This window comes from Choloepus didactylus, chromosome 5, assembly GCF_015220235.1.
Source record: "Choloepus didactylus isolate mChoDid1 chromosome 5, mChoDid1.pri, whole genome shotgun sequence".
Lineage (NCBI taxonomy): Eukaryota > Metazoa > Chordata > Mammalia > Pilosa > Megalonychidae > Choloepus > Choloepus didactylus.
The window spans coordinates 99,056,058-99,075,388 of record NC_051311.1 but is presented as its reverse complement, the minus strand read 5'-3'; the positions used below and the strand labels follow the sequence as shown (position 1 = coordinate 99,075,388).

The following is a 19,331-nucleotide window of genomic DNA, read 5'->3' as shown; positions in this document are numbered from 1 at the left end:
GTGATTTAACTATTCCTGAAAGGGGAGGCTTATATATCTTGTTATAAATGAAATCTGTTATAATAACAGTGATGATTACTGGTACCCATTATGTAAATTCCGATACATACAATGATGAAAGATAAAAATGTGTATTTAAAATGAGTCAAATCAGATTATAAGTATTTTCTTAGTATATATGTAGCTTTTTAATTTTTGAAAAGATAAGTTTCCGCACACAGTATAGGAATGTACAATAATAATGGCTTCAAACAGAAGCAGTTCATTTTAGGAAGTATTTGTATTTGTCACATTTTAGTGGCATTTTAGTAGCAGAAATACGCAGTTGGACATTTAAGCCACAGACACTATTTGACTACCCACTATCTGGAAGACATTTACTACATGTTTTGTGGGGTATAAATATAACTAAAACATGAATGCTGATCTTAACATGATTAAAATGTACTAGATCAGGTAAAACACACACAAGGAAATATGGTGTATGGTCAAATGAAAAGAGCTGTGAGGGATGAGAGCAAATATTTTGGACTTCAGAGTAGGAAGTGCTCATTGCCAGTGGGTCCAGTTGAGGAAAGCTTCATGGAGAAAATAGCATTAGAATTATATATGAGGATGAGTATGATTTCAACAGGTAGAGGATATAAAACAGAGTGACTTGGGCCAGAAACTGAAGAGCATATTAGGAAAGGGGATAAAATTCTAACTTAGCTGGAATGGTGGGAAAGGAACATGCAATAAGGTTGGAGAGAAATTGGAGGCAGATTATGGTCTTCCACATTTAGCAGGTAGCAATGAGCATTCTGCTGTATGAAATTTTGTGTTATCAAACCTTTGATCTTTCATTTTACAAATTTTTATCAAATGTTTTTTGTGACGCACCATTGAGCAGGGGTAGGGGTGTCAGAGATATCTCCATGGGAGAAGTATTTGAGGTGGGAATGTGAAAGATTTGAAGAATTTAGACACACATGGCTGGACATGGAAGAAGTAGGGAATATGGGGAGCATGTAGAGGGCCTCCTTTAACTGATTAGTAAAGGAAGTTATCACCCTCAGCTACTGGAAAGCTTGGGCAAGTCATTTGCATTTTTTCTAATGATGACAATATTTGAAATACGAAAATAATAATATATTCCCTACCAGACACAGTTGGTTAATAGGAGGATTAACTAAAAAATTATATGACAAAGTATTTTTTGAAGTGCTTTGGAATTTGCAGTATGTTGTAGCACAGAAAATCTTAACATTTTGAACAGATCTGGCTTTTAAAGTTTACTTGTAAGTTTTCTATGTAAAAACAGTTTAATAAATATTGGGTCCTGAGGTAGCACTCAGAAGCTATTTGGTCTGTAGTATTAGTAACACTTCATCCATAAGGAAAATAAAATTCAGGTTCTAATGTGAACTCTATGAATGCATCTTCCCTAGTCTTGTCAACCAAATGGCCAGTTTCTGAAATTCCTGAATTATGTGGGGGTTGTGGTTGGGAAGTTACAGCTCTGGGTGGAGCCTGAGGGTTTAGGGTTAAGGAGATAAGTAGAACTTTGAGGACGACCATCACTGCTAAACTGATATATGTATGCATGAGAAAGTGCACCTCTCTACGTCTTCCAAAGAGGATATTACATTCCAGGTCAGATTGTCCTTAAATATTCAGATTGAGCAAATGAACAGTGTTTCCTATGTAGGATAAGGATGGGGGCTAGACTAGTTCTTTGGTATTTCAACTCACGTGAATTTATTGTTTGCAAATCGGATTATACACGCAAGTGATTCTATATTATTCCTTTCGTTGTCTATAGGTTAAATAGGATACTGGCCCCTTATATCGTTCTTTGAAAAGATGCGGAGAATTTCTCTGACTTTTTTCTAGTTTAATAACACATCAGAACTATGATTATATTTACGAGTGACCATTCTGACTCATGGGCACCAAGTCTTGGGAAGAAAGACTAGAGAGAATATCAACACTCAGCGACAAGCTTCAGGGAAGGGAATGTTCTACTCACTTAACTGTACATTTGCTAATAACTTTCTGCCTCCCAACACACACACACACACACACACACACACACACACACACACACCCCTTAGACAACCCAGATATCTGAGGGGAGAGGATGGTCTTTAAATTAACCGCCTTGTCTTGTGTCATTAAGGTGTGTACTGTTCTATATAAACCTTAAGAACCCACTGGCTCCAAGCCTAGATTTTTAATGCTGAGAGATTATGGTTGTGTCTCTTCTTGTCTGCTTGTTTATGCAACAAATCTCTACAATACAGGCCCTCTCTGTGGGCTTCCTTCCTGACATGGAAACATTTGCTTTCTAATTAGTGGCAAAAGTGTTGTTGTTGTTAATATGCTTATGGTATGCAACCTTGGGCAAGATAGATTTAGGGACAGAAATTGAAAGTCTTGTGCTTGATATCTGATAATTCTCCCAAATCTTACACAGTTTTCTAATATATGAAAATGAGTTGTCACTTTTCAGAATACTGATAATGAATCAAATGTTAATAGTAAAAATGGATTAGGTGTGGTTTTTGGTCATATTATTTTTGGATCATGATGGCTCATGTATTAATTAGTGTTTTGGTTCAAACTAGGTATTTTATTTTACTAAAACATGGCTACCTTTCAGGAATTTAAAAAGACTAGGCTTGCAGGTAAACTCTGACCCTTTTATTAAAAACAAAACAATTTTAAACAATAACAAAAATGACCAAACATCTTCAGTTGGTTAACATGGCTTAACTGGCTTCCTCTAATAGGTGGATGGAACTGCTTATTTTTAGTAAGAGAAACCAAGAGAGGGAAAGCTATTTAAAAGAGCTGGTGAGCAAGGAGAAGAGCTATGTCAAATTTCAGGAGGTTAGAATCTGTGGAGAAAGGAGGCAAGTGAGGCATTCGTGATGGTGGAGTAGCTGAAAGAATTTATCAGAAATTTATAGAGGATATTAATTTTTTTTATTGGCTTGGTGTTTTTAGTGCCAAAGTCTTTGTAATCCTTAACTCTAAACAAAGATTGCCACACAGTTCCCCTTAAAAAGGACCACTGAGTGCACACGTTACTCTCCTCTCTCTAAAAAAGTCCCATGTTTTAAAAGATAGAATTTGTTTGTATCTTGAAAATGTGATAGGACATCATAAGCATAAGTTGGCATTTCAAAGAGTTACTATAAGATAGAAAGAAAATAGGAAGGAGCTAAGATAAAAGAGCCGAGGAAACCAGTGTAAAAGTAGCTTTCTGCAGGAGCCTCAGAGAGGCCCTACGCTTGGAATAAAAAATACAGAAAGCAGTAGTGGGTTCTGGGTAGTGATCAAGGAGTAAATTAAAGAACTGCAGTGGGAACAAATAGGATAACTGGACTCTCCTAATCTCCATTGGGAAAACAGCCTGGAGGGGAGGCGTTTTTTTTGCCCCAGGCCAAAGATTGTTCTCCACATAAAGGAGTGAACTGCCTAGAAGGGGCCCTAGTGAGAAAACAAGGGCTTTGGGAAAAGGAGTATAATTGGAGGTATTGTTTTTCTCCCATAACAGAGTTGTGCCAAGGAGAAAATAAACAAAGAACAATGAAAAGAAAACACTATTCAGACAGGAGTCAAATGCACTAAATCTGTAACCCTCAGAGTAAAGTTGTCCTTACTTGGACACTGGCCCTCTGCCATGTTCTCTTTCAGAGATGACTAAAGAGGAAGCAGAGCTCTCCATAAATACAGAAAACCTCTGCCAATTGCCTACTTAAATAGAGCTGATAAAAGAGCATAACTAAATATTTATAACTAGAATAACACTAATGTGAAGGATATAGATGAACTGATTTTAAAGAAAACCAACTTCATAGAAAATAATTAATTCAGGAAACATTTAGAGCTTAAAAAAATTCATATGATTTTCCTAAGAAAGAGTTAAGAGGACTCTTCATCAATAATTACCACACACAAATTTCTGTGGGTAAAAATAGACACATGAGGGCAAAAATGGATGCAGTTGATGGTCTGGAGAATAAAGGCTAGAATTTTTCCAAATTATAGAACTAAAAGACAAAAGAAAAAAATACTACTCAGTGGATACTTACTGAGCACCTCTTTTGTTTCAGGCACTATTCTAGACTCTGAGGGTGGACTAAATAAACAAAAATCCTTCCTTTATGGAGCTTGTATTCTAGTAAGGTTGACAAACAAGTAAAATATATAGTATATGTAAAGAAATGAGTAAGGAAGGGGTAGTAAAGCTCCCTCACTACCTCCCATTTGGGAATTAGAATCTGGGAGTTGATGGATAAATTGGGAATCCTGAATTTTTAATAGTAACTAAACGCCTATTTATCTAGTGTATTCTTTATTAAGACTGAAGGGTAAGGGTGGGAGTGGTGAAGAAGAAAAGGGTGGGAATGCTCCCACGAATTTTTAGAATTCTACCTCCCCTCTTCATTCCTGCCTGTGGTAATTGAGAACGAGAATGGGCATTTTTAACCTCATCATGGGGAGAGCATTTTGGACTCTAGCCCCTGGAGTTGTGGACAGCTTGAGGAGGTGGAAGATGTGGTTATCTATAATGCTGAGGCTTTCTTGGGACTCCTGGTATTATAGCTTCTAAGAGAAATATTGAAATAATAGAGATTCTACTAAGAGCTCTAATGGGAATTCTAGAAAGAGAGAATTGAGATGATAGGGGAAATTCTAGAACATTTCTCTGAGCTAAAGAAAAGTAGAAGTTTTCAGATTGTACAGGCCCACCAATCACCAACAAAGCTATTTATAAAAATGACTTATCCATAGATATATCCTGGGGAAGTATCACATTTCCAGGCATACAGAGAAAACCCAAAAGGTGCAGAGAAAAACAGCACCATTTACCATAGGATGAGAGATTAGGCAGACATCATACTCTTGTAAAGGATAGCATATATGGAACAATTTCCTCAAAGTTCCAAAGCTGGTGATAAGATGAATTCTGTTATCTAGGCAAGATATCCAGAGATCCTGAGGCCAATTTAAGGATTTTTTCACATGTGAAAGAGTTCATAAAGGTCATTGCCAAGCTATTTCATTTATCTATCTATCTATCTATCTATCTATCTATCTATCTATCTATCTATCATCTATCATCTATCATCTATCTATATCTGTTTATCTGCCTGCCTGTGTGTCTGTCTGTCTATCTATCTATCTATCTATCTATCTATCTATCTGGCCATCTCTAACTGTCCACCATATCTGTATGTAAGCATGTATGTATATGTATGCATTTATAACAATCTCTCTAGGAGTTCCTCTTTTAAAATGAAAAATTAAAAGAATGAGATGGGGTAACTGACTATGCCCCAGAAATGAAGACGGAAGAAATAAGAACAGAAATCACTGTTTTTAAAAAATGTGATTACATAACAATGTTGAAATGTGAGATGATAAAAGTCAGCACACTTAATGTGCATTTAAATATTTATATTTAATACATCAAATATGATTTCATTGGTATGGCTAAAGACAATCATAAAACAGGAGATAAATATAAGGTTGTCTTTTGAAAAATGTTTATCTTTTACAGTAAGATGAAAATGTAAACTTTTAAATTGATAAATTAAGAAATAAAATCAAATTTATTATTTGATATTATAATGGCAACCACAAGAAAAACTGAAAGAAGTTAATACTGATTGATTCTGGAAAGTAAGCCTGATTGATAGAGAGAGGGAGACTTTTACTTTTAATGTCATACTTTTTGTACTATTTTTTAAACCTTGTTATAACATAATTAAAATTAATACTAGGGTAATTTTTTTTAAAAATGTCATCACATTATTAGTGAAAAAATTATATGACCTGATGGGATGAATAAAGGATTTAGATTCTTAAATGTTACATCTTCAGCCTTGGTATTCTGCTTGGTAAAATGTCAAGATTTTTCAGTTCTATATAATGATGATTTGAAATACCTTGTGCTTACTTATCTGTAGTTTCGTCAGTTTCTTTGTACAATTCTTACTTTTTGAAATCATGTATACTTTAACTGGCACTATTTTTATATAAAGCCAGTTAATAGAAATCAAGTCTGTTGATTCTAAGTATAAGGTTTTTGGAAAACAAAGAAGATTCAATACTCTGGTAATCCACATGAAAACACCATATTTGTTTGGATCTCATCTTCAACAAAGTCCATTACAGTGACATTTTCCTCATAAATTTGTTGTTCTCTGGATGAAAAAGTATCTTGGTGCTCTTCCTAGGAGTTAATCTTTAGAACCAGAGCCTTTATTACTTTCAGCTTTTAAATGGCTAGATGTTCAGGTGTCTTGCTACATAACCAGCTTTATAATTTCCAGTAGGACTTCTGTTACATATTATCATAACTGGCAAGATGATCTATATTACTTGGTAAGAATAGCTGTTCTGCTGTGAAAGCAGATACCCACATGTAACAAATTAATTTACTGTATTGGTAAACTCAATATAGTGATGGGCTAACTTGCTCATTGTTCACCACCCTCAAGAAAGCACACATATATAACACTCTGTTCTATTCCAGATATTAATTAGCTTAGATTAAATGGGCGCTTATTTACAAATATTTCAGACACTACATTGAAGATAGTGATGTAAATAATTTATTTGAAGTTTATAATCACTTTCCTTAAAATAATACTATTATTAAATGTACCCTTAAGATATGAAAAGATCTAGGTTTTAGTCTTAGCACTGCTTCTCATACATGTATGATCTTGCTGATATTACTATTAATTCACTTCAGAGTAGTTCTAGTTACCTTTGATAAGGCAGCAACTACTTCACTGCAAACAACGTTTCTTGCCTTTCTCTTCCTTTACTAAGAAGAGAAATTTGTCTTTGTCACAGAAAGGAGAGATCAAAGTTTGAATACTGTGCGTTTCAGACACTAGATACTTTACATACATTTTCTTATTTAATGCTCTTTGAATGAAGTGATGTCCACATTTTAAAGATGACTAAATAGAGTAAGAAGAGTCACAGCTCATACTCTAAACACTTTTGCATCCACAATGTTTCTTTACAAGTTAGTCAGTAGTTGGCTGCTTGGAAAAGTGAAAAGAATATGAGATTGATAATTGGAGAATGCGGGTAAGAATTCTAGCTCAGCTACTTTCTGGTTGTGTAATGTGATGAAGTCACTTTATTTTTCTGAGTATTTCGTTTGCTTATTTGTAGCATGAGAGCATTTATAAAGTAAAAATCATATTAGGCAATTTAAATGGAATTGCTTTGAAATCAAAACTAACATAAACATTCATTATGATTGATCCTTATAAATGTTCTAATGGGCAGGTGGAGATAGTGCCATCACTACTAGCACCATTTGTAGATTAGAAAACCTAAGTTAAGAATTTAAGTGATATTTGAAGGGTCAGTTAACAGTAGATCTCATAGAAGTAGCCAGGACAGGAGACCATGTTATCTTTAACCAATTATTTGATTTACCATACCATTTTCTAAATTTTTAGGTGAATTTGTGTGTGTGTGTGTGTGAATTTTCCATAGCCTTAAAGTTAAAAAGAAGTTAACTTTCTAGGCAGGAGTTTATTTTTGGAATTTAGTGTAAAAAAAACTGAGGTCCAAGAGCACCTGGTTTTTATATCTTTCTGTTCACTACTGCCCAAGTCAGTGTTTTGTATTGATGAGTTCTTTTTTGTTCTCTGAGAAAGCTGTGAGCTCGTCTGTGAGAGTCACTCTACTAGGTTTTGAGAGTAGAGATAATGAAGGTGCCAGTTTTGACTACTCATGGTCAATAGAACTCAGAGTCTAAAAGGAGAGACAGTAACTTAGGAAACAAGATGGAATTTTGGTTTAAAAGAGAACATAATAAAATACATATGGATGAAACCTGGTCTCGCCTGAATATAAAACATTAAGCCACCTTTCTGTCTTTTTTCTCTCTAATCAAAAATATGCCTTTATTTTTTGTCAAATACAAAATCAGAATTTTCAGTTGAAAGCTTAGAATAACTCTTAGAAACATATTTCTCTGTATTTAAAACACTTAAATCAAGTAGCAGTCTTCATATGTAAATACGTGTTTAGAAATTCTGTGATTGTACTTACTGGGAAAATGTGGAATGTGTTTTTTAACTTATTGACAGAGGGAGGATCTAACCAATGGTCAGAAGGAAATAAATGACAATGGAAAATGTGGATAGGATCTGTGAAAAACTTTAAAAATAATGTAAAGCTGATTAATCATAAATTAAAAATCAGACATTCCTTAAATACATTATTGATAAAGAAATACAACTCTATAAAATTTGAATAATTTATGAGTTATAAGGGGCTTCCATTAGCAGAGAGCTAAGAAAAGGCTAATGATCCTTTATCAAATGTTATCTTTTTATACAAGCTTTAATATATTTTAAGTATTTCATATATTTTTAAAAATGTATTTCTTTCCTTTCCATGTCAACACACAAGTGATTGACTTAATTCCCATGAGCATCTGATAGAATTTAAGGATATGCTGTTTTCAGCATACATAATATTTTCATATTTGTCTCTTTATATTAAGTTTATGAGACCTTTGATTCTTTTAACTAATATAATTTTTTATTCATTTTTAAATGAAATAAGAGGATAATGCAATAAGCTATTTAAATAATTGCATAAATGCTGTGTAATTGTAGCTGTTGGATCATAGGCTGCAAAACTGTGAGATGGCTCAAGTATGTGTTAATCAATTGAGGTATAAGTTTGAGTTCACCATGTGAGACAGTTTACAAGTGTTAGTATATAATTTATGGAAATTCAGTTTATTGATTTGAAAGCCTACTCTCTTTGTGTAGTTATAAGAGAGTCTAGGTAGACATTAATGTCCATGTGCTATAATTATTTTGTAAATTGTGCTTTAATGAGAGTGGCAGTTTGCTTGTTTTGAATCACATTGACAAACATTAAAATATGCTTTTATCGTTTGATCCTATTTTATGAGGATTTACAAATTTATTGCTAGCATTTGGTGAGCATTACTGTGCTATATGAAGAAAAAAGTGCATGTTTAGTTTATGTTTCACAAAGCTTGTTTATGGTTACTGAATTATGCAGCAAAAAATTGTAATCCACACTGCTTCCTAGAGAAAGTATTCATCCAACTTCTGGATGGATGGTTTCAAATAAAATTGTTTTACCAAATGGCTGAGCATGCTATCAAAGTTCTGAGGAATGCTAGTATCTAGTTTTTAACCAAAATGAATTATTCATTAATCTGCCTAGCTAAAGATGTCAACAACAGAGAGCCATCTGCAGCCAAACTGCTGTCAGAGAGTAACTTCCTCTATGGAGGAGGTCATGTGGTTTGGGTAATCCTCGAATAGAAGAAAACATAATATGCTATAACCTTAGCTTGATTTTCTCTTTTAATATTGATTCTTTAGAACTTTTATCTCTAAGTAGTCTTTTGTCTGGTTATGTTTCTCTTTATGGCATTCAAAATAACATGAGGCTTTCAATAAATGTTTGATGATGATTTGATGAGGAAGAGGGAAAAACTTTAGAAGAATTCATTAAATAATATCTAAAATTTACGTGTTATCTGTGTTAGTTTCCCAGCTGCTAAAACAAATACCATACAGTGGGTTGGTTTAACAACAGGAATTTTTGGCTCATAGTTTCAGAGAATAGAAGGCTTGCTTCTTCCCTTAGTATTTTCAGATTGGTTGGCAGTCTTTGGATTTTCTTGGCTTTCTTATCACATGACAATGTACATGGACACATCTTCTCCTTTCTTTCTTGAGCTTCTTTGACTTCTAGCTTCTTGCTTTTCCTACAGATTTTCCCATGTCCAATAAAGACTTCAGCCATATTGGATTAAGGCCCATCCTCATTCATTTGGGGCACATTTTAACTAAAAACATTTTCGAAGCCCCTATTTACAAATGAGTCCCTACCTATAGGGGGACCATAACATGCCTTTTGTAGGGGACATGATTCAATCTCCAGCAGTTCCCAATGCAGAGATAAGAGTATGCATGAAACACTGTCGCTGCCTTAAAAGTATATGTGAGCAGAAGAAAGGAAATGAGCGATAAATAATTTAAAGCAATCTATATTTAAGTCTAAGTGCTATGACTCAAACAACAGTTGTAGTAGTTGAAAAAGGCAGAGCTTAATTAATGATATTAAGTGCTAAAGAGGGGAATTCAACATGGACCATGAAGGATGGACAGGATTTAGTTAAAGCGGAAAGCAGCACACACTGGTTGGGGGATCTCTCTCAAGTAAGAGAGAGAGAATACTGCCTTGAGGGAGTAAATGTACATTTAGATGTCGTGGTTTCCAGAAAAGTTTAGTAGTGATGAGTCAAGATGTAAGAATCTGACAGGTTTTGTTGTACAAGGACAGGATGAAGGCATGATTGAGGAAAACTTATTCAACAGCTCATGTGAATGGCATATGAACACCAGCAAATATAAATTCCAAACATTGTTTGTCCTTTCTGATGTTCTATTATTCCAAGTACTACTGCTATGTAATTGTGCACATTTTTCATTATAAATTGCATGTAGATTTTGTGTTAAAAATTTCTAGTTTGGGACACTATAAAGGGTGCAGGTTAGTCTTTTTGCCTTTTTTTACCTGAAAGCATAGAAGCTTTCATTCTGTTTTGAAACTAAATAAAGAGATAATAGTTCTGAGCATAAGTATGCTATAATTCTGCTCCCCCCCCACAGATTTAACAATTCACTTCATTGTGTAGATGAATTATCTTGAATTTTTTTTGAAGACATACACTTAAAATTTAGAATATAATTTTGTGAATGATCAATAGTTTTGATACCTGTATTGAAAAGTGGCACCATTAATTGTAACTCTGTAGTGAAGTTCACAAGGAAACCTTCAATTAATACCTCTTGAAACATCTAAATAAGACATTTATGATTGTCCAGAAAAGGCTTTATCCACGGAAGTGATATCACTATATTTCACAGCTCTGATAGATTAAAAAAAGCTCAAAAATAGGGAGCTTGGGGGAGTGGATTAAACAGTGAAATGTGTCACAGTAATTATATGGAGTTCTACATTCCAATACACAGTAACCTCAGAATGGGCAGAAATCCTGTCTCACCACTCTCTTACCTCCATTTGTGTAGTGTTTTAAGTCTCAGAAGACTGAGTGTACAATCTTATGTTCCTTTCCATGGAGTTAGTTGAGTTAGAGTAGCTCATTAAATAATTGTGTCTCCATTCTTGTACGTACGACTAAAGTGGGGAGAGCAAAAATGATTGTTTTCCCTTATTTGTTATCTAAAGCCTGGATTTTGGAATAGATGAGGCTTGAAATATTTGTCTAATAAAACTATATTCTTCCATTTTAATGCTTGGATATTGAGGGAGGTAGTACATTCAGGGTATATTGATACAGTTATAGTCTGTCCTGTCATTGCTTGCTTTTCCTTCTTCCCACCATCTATCTAATGGCTATGAGTGATTATATTGTGATGTTAAGGAGGGACTGCTACTTGTGACAGGTGACCTAGAAAGTTGTTTCTGTAATCTTTGTGGAAGGCTTCTTTTTTGAATCAGGTTTGGGCTTGGATTTTATCTAATTTTTGTGGCATGGGATGAAGCAACAAGTAGTAAAATCTTCTAAGACCCTCATCCGTGGCTACAATGAAATGAAGAAAAACTAGGAGACCAACTGTGTTATAGGTAGAACTGGTAGCAATTGAACCTAGCGTATGAGACGATGATGGTGGTGAATTCGAATTCATCTCTGCGCAGAAGTTGAGATAGGGGTTTAATTTTGTAAGTGAGACAAGGTACAATAATTGTCTCCAGACACAGACAGGAAAAATGTTTATGGTTAGCTGTGTGTTAATTATGGAGAAGTCTTTCCTGTTTGAATTAAAATGGGGATAGATAGCCAGTGGTCAGAGGTATATAGTAGGATGCAAGGGAGAATGGCCTGCAGCCAGAAAACGAAGGCAGAAGCCTGTCACACAGGCTCGGTAAACAGTGGAGATTGGCAGAATAAGCACAGAAAGACTGTGGATTGAAGAGCAGCACAGTTAAATATTTTCAATTAATTTACTTAATTCAAAACAGCTAAAAATATGTTTGTGAATGTCTGTGGTGCTTAAAAGGGTCAGTTACAACCTGGGGAGGGGGGGCAATACAAAGACTATGAGGAGGAAGATCTTATCTTTTGTTGCTTACTGTCTTTAGGGAGATATAAAGCTGAAAATAGAATAATGTAAGTACTAGGATAGGAATCCAGCAAATTTATATGTTTTGAATTTCTTGCAAAAATTAACTTTATTTCACAGGTATTGGAGAAGCATTGAGGTTTAAGAAGCGGTTAGAGTCAAGCCCTTACGTTTGTTTTAAGCAGGTTACTTTTGGTGGAAGAATAAGTGTTTGAAAAATGATGAGAGGCCAAATGAGGGACAAAGAAAGAACTAATGGGGAGCTAATTCTTGCAGCAACACAGAATAATTGTGTATACGGTACAAATATTGCAACAAAATTTCTAATTGAAATGATTGTGGCGCTATCATTAATTGTTACTCTCCTTAAGGGCTTTGTGAGTCATGACCAACAGCAAAGTGGAAGGTGGTTCACAATATTACTGCAGGGGCAGATCGTGGACATTTTCATTTTCTCATTGTGTAGGAAGTTTCTTTTCTTTTCTTTTCCTTTTTTTTTTTTTCCTTTTTTTCCCCATCTTTCTTTGCTGTTGGATCAGGGAATTGGAAATGCTGCTGTTTTCAGTACTAGACTGTTAAGTGCTGAGATAATAAACATTTCTATCTCAACAGATTTGGCCAGTAGAATTAAATAAAAAGGAGGCTCTTTATAAAAATCCTAAGAGGATAAAAAGCTTTTCATGTTGTGATAGGCTATAGACAATGATTTCAATCTATATTGTGGCAGCAAAGAGGATAATCAAATATCTTTTATGTGTTGTTCATCACAGTGAGGAAAATGTGATCATTAAAAGACAAAAGATGGGGTAGTAGAGTCTGCTCAAGAAAAGGATGTATTAAGAGAAAAGCAGAATTCTCTCCCTGTGAAAGGGTAGTGACTTTTGTTTTCCTCCTCCTTTTTCCTACTTCTTTCATTGTAATGTAGGTGGACCCATAGTCACATGTATTTACAAACCACAAAGAACCATTTGATTTTGGAATAAGGAGAGACTAGAATGTGGTTTCCAGGCTTAATGTGCAGCCTACTTTGGATATGTTGTGGTGGTGCTCTAATTCCGCTGTGATCCAAAGTTGGAGTCAGAGCTTACTGACTGTCTATGCATGAAGCTATAATGTTCCCAATGCAAAGAGACTTAAACTTTTAGTGATGACACTAAATGCATCCAGAGAAATATTTCAGGGATAAAAAAAGGAAGCATCAGGAAAAAGGAAAGAAAGTATCATAACAATGTCATCAGATATTTATTATATACTTCTATTTATAGGTAATATAGCTATAGTAACCTTAATTTATATTATGTATTAATTTATCTACTTGTTTCTTATCTGACTCTTCCATTGCAGGCTCCATTAGGAAAGGGATTTTTTACTCTCTTTTTCAGCAGTACATGCTACATAGAAGGTGCTCAATAAATATTTCAATAAAGGAATGAATGAGTAAATAAATTTTGCATCTACTTTGGCTATGACACTTGTTAAAGAGAATGAGAACCATTAGTGATAATGATAGGCAGTCACTAACTTTACGAGTTTGTGATTTAAAGTGGTTAATGTGAATTCAGATCTCATATAATAGATTTTTTATAGAGAAATGATAATACATGTAAAGAAGTAGGTATTTAATTGTGTTTTTCTTCTTGTAACTTGCCCAGCAGCATGAGTATGAGGTGAGGTCAAATTTTGTAAGGTTGTGGAAGAAAACAAATGAGAAAAAATAAATAGTGGAATTTCAAAATTGACAAAGATAATGGGGAGTTAGGTGAGTGGACAAAGGCATATTTATAGAGGAATTACCATCCATCAGGAAGTAGCAATTGGTTGATTATGGGTTTCAAATATGTATATGTACAAAAAAGTCATATTTTGTGAAATGCTTCAAACACACAGAAAGATAAAAATAAAAAATATATTGAATATAAAGGTACATAACACCTATATAAAAATCAAACATAAAGAATATCCAAGTACCTACCACCAGTATTTAACAAATATTGCTATTTAACTTTTTGATTCAAATTGTTAAACAGAAACACATTTCAGATAGTTGAAAGTCTCTTTCAGCCTTTTCCAAACAAAAGTTTGCGTTCTGTAAAATTTCAGAATAAGCCTTGTTAAACTACTACATGAGTTTAAATAATTTCAATGCCTGTTTTTATTTTAAAGGCATTTAAATTAATTAAGAAAAAGATTCAGTGTAGTTTTAATTTTTTTATTTCTGAAGTTAGTGACAAACTGCCAGATGACAAAGCAGTTAAAACATTTAGGAATGTTAAGTTCAATTTCATTTCAAAAAGAAATTATTTGAAGATCAAGAATGTTTTGGCTTGCCAGCCTAACACTTTACAGTTTTGTGCTGTGGAAAATTTTCCTGGTACCTATGCTTCATGTGTTTATTTTTTACTGTGCAATATTCTAAACAAAGGAGTTCAGTGACTTTGTGTGGGGAGGATAGGATGATGGTAGAATTTAATTTTATAAGTTCTTTATTTCAGTATTTAACTTTTTTGTAATGACATCTATTATTTTGGAATAATAAAAAAGGTAAATGTTAAACAAGGTGCTTTAAGTTATTTTCTGGAATATGGTAGCAAATTCGGCATCTTTTCACGATGGATGAGATATGAAAAGAGGACATGCATTTAACCATGCATATTATATATATGTGTGTGCATATAGATATATGTATATATATCACAAATCAAATAAGTCCATTGCTTACTTATAATCAAGCAATTAAGTTTGTCCGTAAAATTCATAAAGAAACAATGTCTGCCCTGTTGGATCATGCTCTCTATGATAATTTGAGGTGATGGCAATATTTTTTCTTTACTCTCAGAGGAATTTTCTTTTTCCAACCCAGCATGGTTAACAACTTTTTGCTTTCACACATTTGAATATATCATCTCAGCGGTGTGCTCTGCTAACTTAAGAAGTTAGAGATGTTCCAATACCATGCCTAACCTGGGCTGTGTAACTAAAACCTCTTTATGAGCCACGGATAGAGAAAATATGTAACATAACTGATTTATAGAATCTACTATAACCAGTGTTTTACATATACATGGTTTTCTATTTCTGTTTGTAATCAAACTGAGTAAATCAAAGGCAAAGAATAACGAAATTATGTTGGTAGAAACATACAACTCTTTGTTGATTTTTTCTTTTTATTTTCCTCAAAATAGAGTGTTTTTCTCAGAGATTCATTAATTGTAGTTTTTTAATGCCTTTCCCATTGTGAAATTTAACATATATAGAGAGCAGTGATAACTTTCAAAGTGCATATATTAGTTGTATTTTAATGTAATTAAATTTTTATATTTCAATATAAATTGATGAAAATAACTTGATATTTTATGCTTTGAATTATGAAACAGTTTCAAATGGTACTATGCATTTTTTGAAATGTTCATTTTTACAGTATTATTTCAGTGACCATAGTTTTATATTATTTCTAGATGAAAGAATGGCTCTGCTTAAACTGTCAGATGCAAAGAGCTCTAGGTGGTGATCTGGCTCTAGTTCCATCATCACCCCAGCCCAAACCGAAGACTGCCCCTGTTATGGTGAGCAAATCATCCCTGCAATCACAGCAGACTTCCCCAAAGAAGGATACTGCACTCAAACAGGATATCTCAAAGCCACTTGAGTCTAGAAAGCCCTCACCACTAGTGAAACAACCAACCCTTCATGGTCCTCCCCCAGCTACAGCCAAGCAGCCTACTGTGGCAGAGTCCTCGGTCCCGCCAGCCCCTCCTGAGGAGCCTTCTGTCCCCCCTGAGCAGACCAAGGCCACTGTGGCTGATGATAAATTAAAGCAGCAAAAGTTGGTAAAGCCTGCCCGAGACATTGCGTCTTCATCATCAGTAGCAACCAAACCTGACATTCCAGACTCCAAAGTGCTGTCACAGGCTCAGGAGAGAACAGCTCCTCCTTTGAAAACAGACTCTGCCAAACCTTCACAGAGTTTTCCACCAACAGGTGAAAAAGTCACACCCTTAGATTCTAAAGCCATACCTCGACCTGCATCAGATTCGAAAATTATCTCACGTCCTGGTTCTAGTTCAGACATTAAAGGTCAAAAACAGGTTGATCCAATTCAAAAGAGGGAAGAACCCAAGAAAGCACAAACTAAAATGAGTCTTAAACCAGATGCCAAGCCAATGCCAAAAGGGTCGCCAACCCCATCTGGTGCACGACCTATCACTGGCCAGACTGCTCCCATGTCTCAGCAGCCCCCCAAGCCTCAGGAGCAGTCGAGACGTTTCAGTCTTAATCTGGGAAGTATTACTGATGCCCCTAAATCACAACCTACAACTCCTCAAGAAACTGTGACTGGTAAACTCTTTGGGTTTGGAGCATCGATCTTCAGTCAGGCGTCAAATTTAATTTCCACAGCAGGTCAGCCTGGACCTCATTCACAAAGTGGGCAAGAGGCCCCAACAAAGCAAGCCCCTCCTCCTTCACAGCCACCCACTTCTCAGGGGCCACCCAAATCTACAGGCCAGACACCATCAGCACCTGTGAAAGCTATACCTGTGAAAAAGGAAACTAAAGCTCCAGTAGCTGAAAAATCAGAGTCCAAAGTTGATCAAGTTCCAACAGTAAAAAGAACAGAAACAGAAAAGAAGCCTCAACCTATTAAGGAGAGCAAACCTCCAGGGGCTGTGCCTCAAAAGGCTGCTGTTCCCCCCAAACCAGAGAAAACCCCTAAACCAGAGACAACCCCTAAACCAGAATCAGCCTGTCCTCTCTGCAAAACTGAACTCAACATAAGTTCCAGGGATCCTCCTAATTTCAGTGTTTGCACTGAATGTAAGAATCGGGTGTGTAATCTCTGTGGATTTAACCCTACACCACATTTGACTGAGGTAAGCTGCACATGTTTCATATGGATGTACATATTTCGATGTTTATTCTGAAATACTTTGATGTCCAAATTTCTGAGCAGAAATGCATTTCTGATGAATGAAGCAAATCAATAGTAATTTTTTAGAACTTTTAATTACTAAATGTTCACTCCAATCTTAAGAGTTCATGTAATTTATACTTATCTGAGTTAATACACCAGAAATAAGATCAAATAAGTTGACAACTTAAAATAACAATTATTCCAATCATTTATGAATTAAAGATCTATGTCTTTGAAGAGATATTTGTTTTTCACTATAAATGCCAAATAAGAGTTGTCATTTACTTTTCTCTATACCTCTACTTGTGCCAGTCTCTTGAATTCATTAAAAATAAAAAAAGTTTGATTGGTTGCAGATCCATAAGCAATGTGAAAACTGCTATTTTACAAAAAATTGTTAATAACTTTATGTAAGTTAATACTGCTGCTTACTAGAAAATAGTGGCTTGAACTTATTATATCTAGGCTTTTTATAATTCAGTTTGAGATATTATCTAGCACCAATATAATAGAGTACTTTATTAGGAACTGTGGAAAGAAATAAAATATGTAGATTTCAATAATTAATGTCAGGGATTTTGTTTCTTATAAGATGACAGGACCACTTTCTCCCCAGTGTAAATGACAGAAAAGCAGATGGCACATTTCTATCTAATACAGTTATAAAAGAATGAATCTATAAGCATTAGTAGCATGTTAGTGCTATTAGAATTTTTGGATCTTGAAAGACTGGAATTTCAATGATTGCTGCTCTCTTAGATAAGTAACAACGTTTTAATAAATACTTAGGAAATGGTCAAACAATGTTTCTTTTGTTATACAAATCAAAAACACTTATGCATTGTTTCAATCTACAGTTCTTGATTTTGCAGTTCTTTGGAACGGAGAAATCGAATAGATGTTGGCATCTGTATAAAGGAAGTTTTAGGGTTTTTTTTTTTTTTGGTATGCTTTTTGAGTTAAATATATGTTCTTAAGAATAAACCATAAAAGATTTTTACTTTTTACTTTAGAAAGACAGGTTGCTTTAACATAATATTTAATGCCATATGAAAATATTATCCTTATAGATTTGAGGAGATTTTTATCCTCTTTTAGCTTTGGTGAATAATGTTAACCAAGATCCATTTTAAAGGTGAGTGAAAGCTGGTTTTTCAGCATTTCATGAGTGGTAAGAACTGTAATTATTGTTTGCAGTGTTTTGGAGTTTTGGATTCAAGTTAAAAGCAAAACAAAAAAATGAACCTTAAATTTCTTTTGTATTTTTAGAAGAGCTGTATTTGATGTGAATTCATGCAGAGGGCAATTTTATTTTTTCCGGTACCATTGTATTTATTTTCTAGATTTAAAAATTTATACCCCTTAATGAGGAGCCTTATGGTATCACCACAATACAGTTAATTTAAATAGTTATAAAACAAACTGTACCACTAAATGCAAACTATAATTTCTGCATTTAAAGTGTGTTTTGAGCACATTAAAAAAGTGTATATAGTTGGGAGAGGACTATAACTAAGAAATGTAAATAAAGACATATATGTTTATTTCTGGACCATAGGTGATTACTGGAATTCTGTCAACATTAGACAGTGTGAAATGAGAGCCCTCAGGTAGAAAGATAAAAAACCTTTTATGAAATTCTTTGTTTTCTCTATGTTGGTAAATTATATTTTAGAGGTAGAAATTTGGAAAGATTGGTTGCATGAAGCTGAGAATTACAAAGAACACCTGTGAAGTTTCAATAGATTGAATAGGTTGAAAATATAAAAGATCTCATATATTTAGATGGTTTAGGAAAGGTTTTATTTTTAATCTGAGTAATGGGATTTAGATGATCTGTTGTTGTTCACACTCTTGCTCTGCAGTAATTTCTTTGAATATGGAAGGTCATGTTTCAGAAGAAAAAAAATCCGAAGTAACAAAAATGAATAGTGTTCCTGGCTCACTTTGTCTGTCCTAATCTGCATGAAGTTTTCAGTTAGTTTAAGGCCTTTGTGCCCTTTGGTTTCTAGGTAAAGTCCAGTGGCTGGCCTGGCATGAAGGAAATGACTGAAGCTTAGTTGAGTTAATCCATAGTCAAATAGTTCTTATTATTAGTGCCTCAGAGGACTTTAGAGGACTGGCAGAAAGGGTTTTTGAAAAGAATAGCGTGTGTTTGCATACGTGTGTGTGAGATATATACGTATATATGTATATGTGTGTGCGTATGTAAAACATATACAGGAGATATATATGTATGTGGATGTATGATA

The 19,331-nt window shown here is 34.4% G+C and overlaps 1 protein-coding gene across 2 annotated transcripts in view; it reads left to right on the top strand.

Annotated features, from left to right (window-relative positions):
* PCLO (piccolo presynaptic cytomatrix protein) overlaps nt 1-19,331 on the top strand; it is a 460,751-nt gene that overhangs the window by 9,013 nt on the left and 432,407 nt on the right. For both annotated transcript variants that reach the window (XM_037836537.1, XM_037836536.1), the window contains exon 3: nt 15,626-17,038. In XM_037836537.1, the coding sequence (XP_037692465.1) occupies nt 15,626-17,038 (1,413 nt within the window). The remainder of the gene's footprint in view (nt 1-15,625; nt 17,039-19,331) is intronic.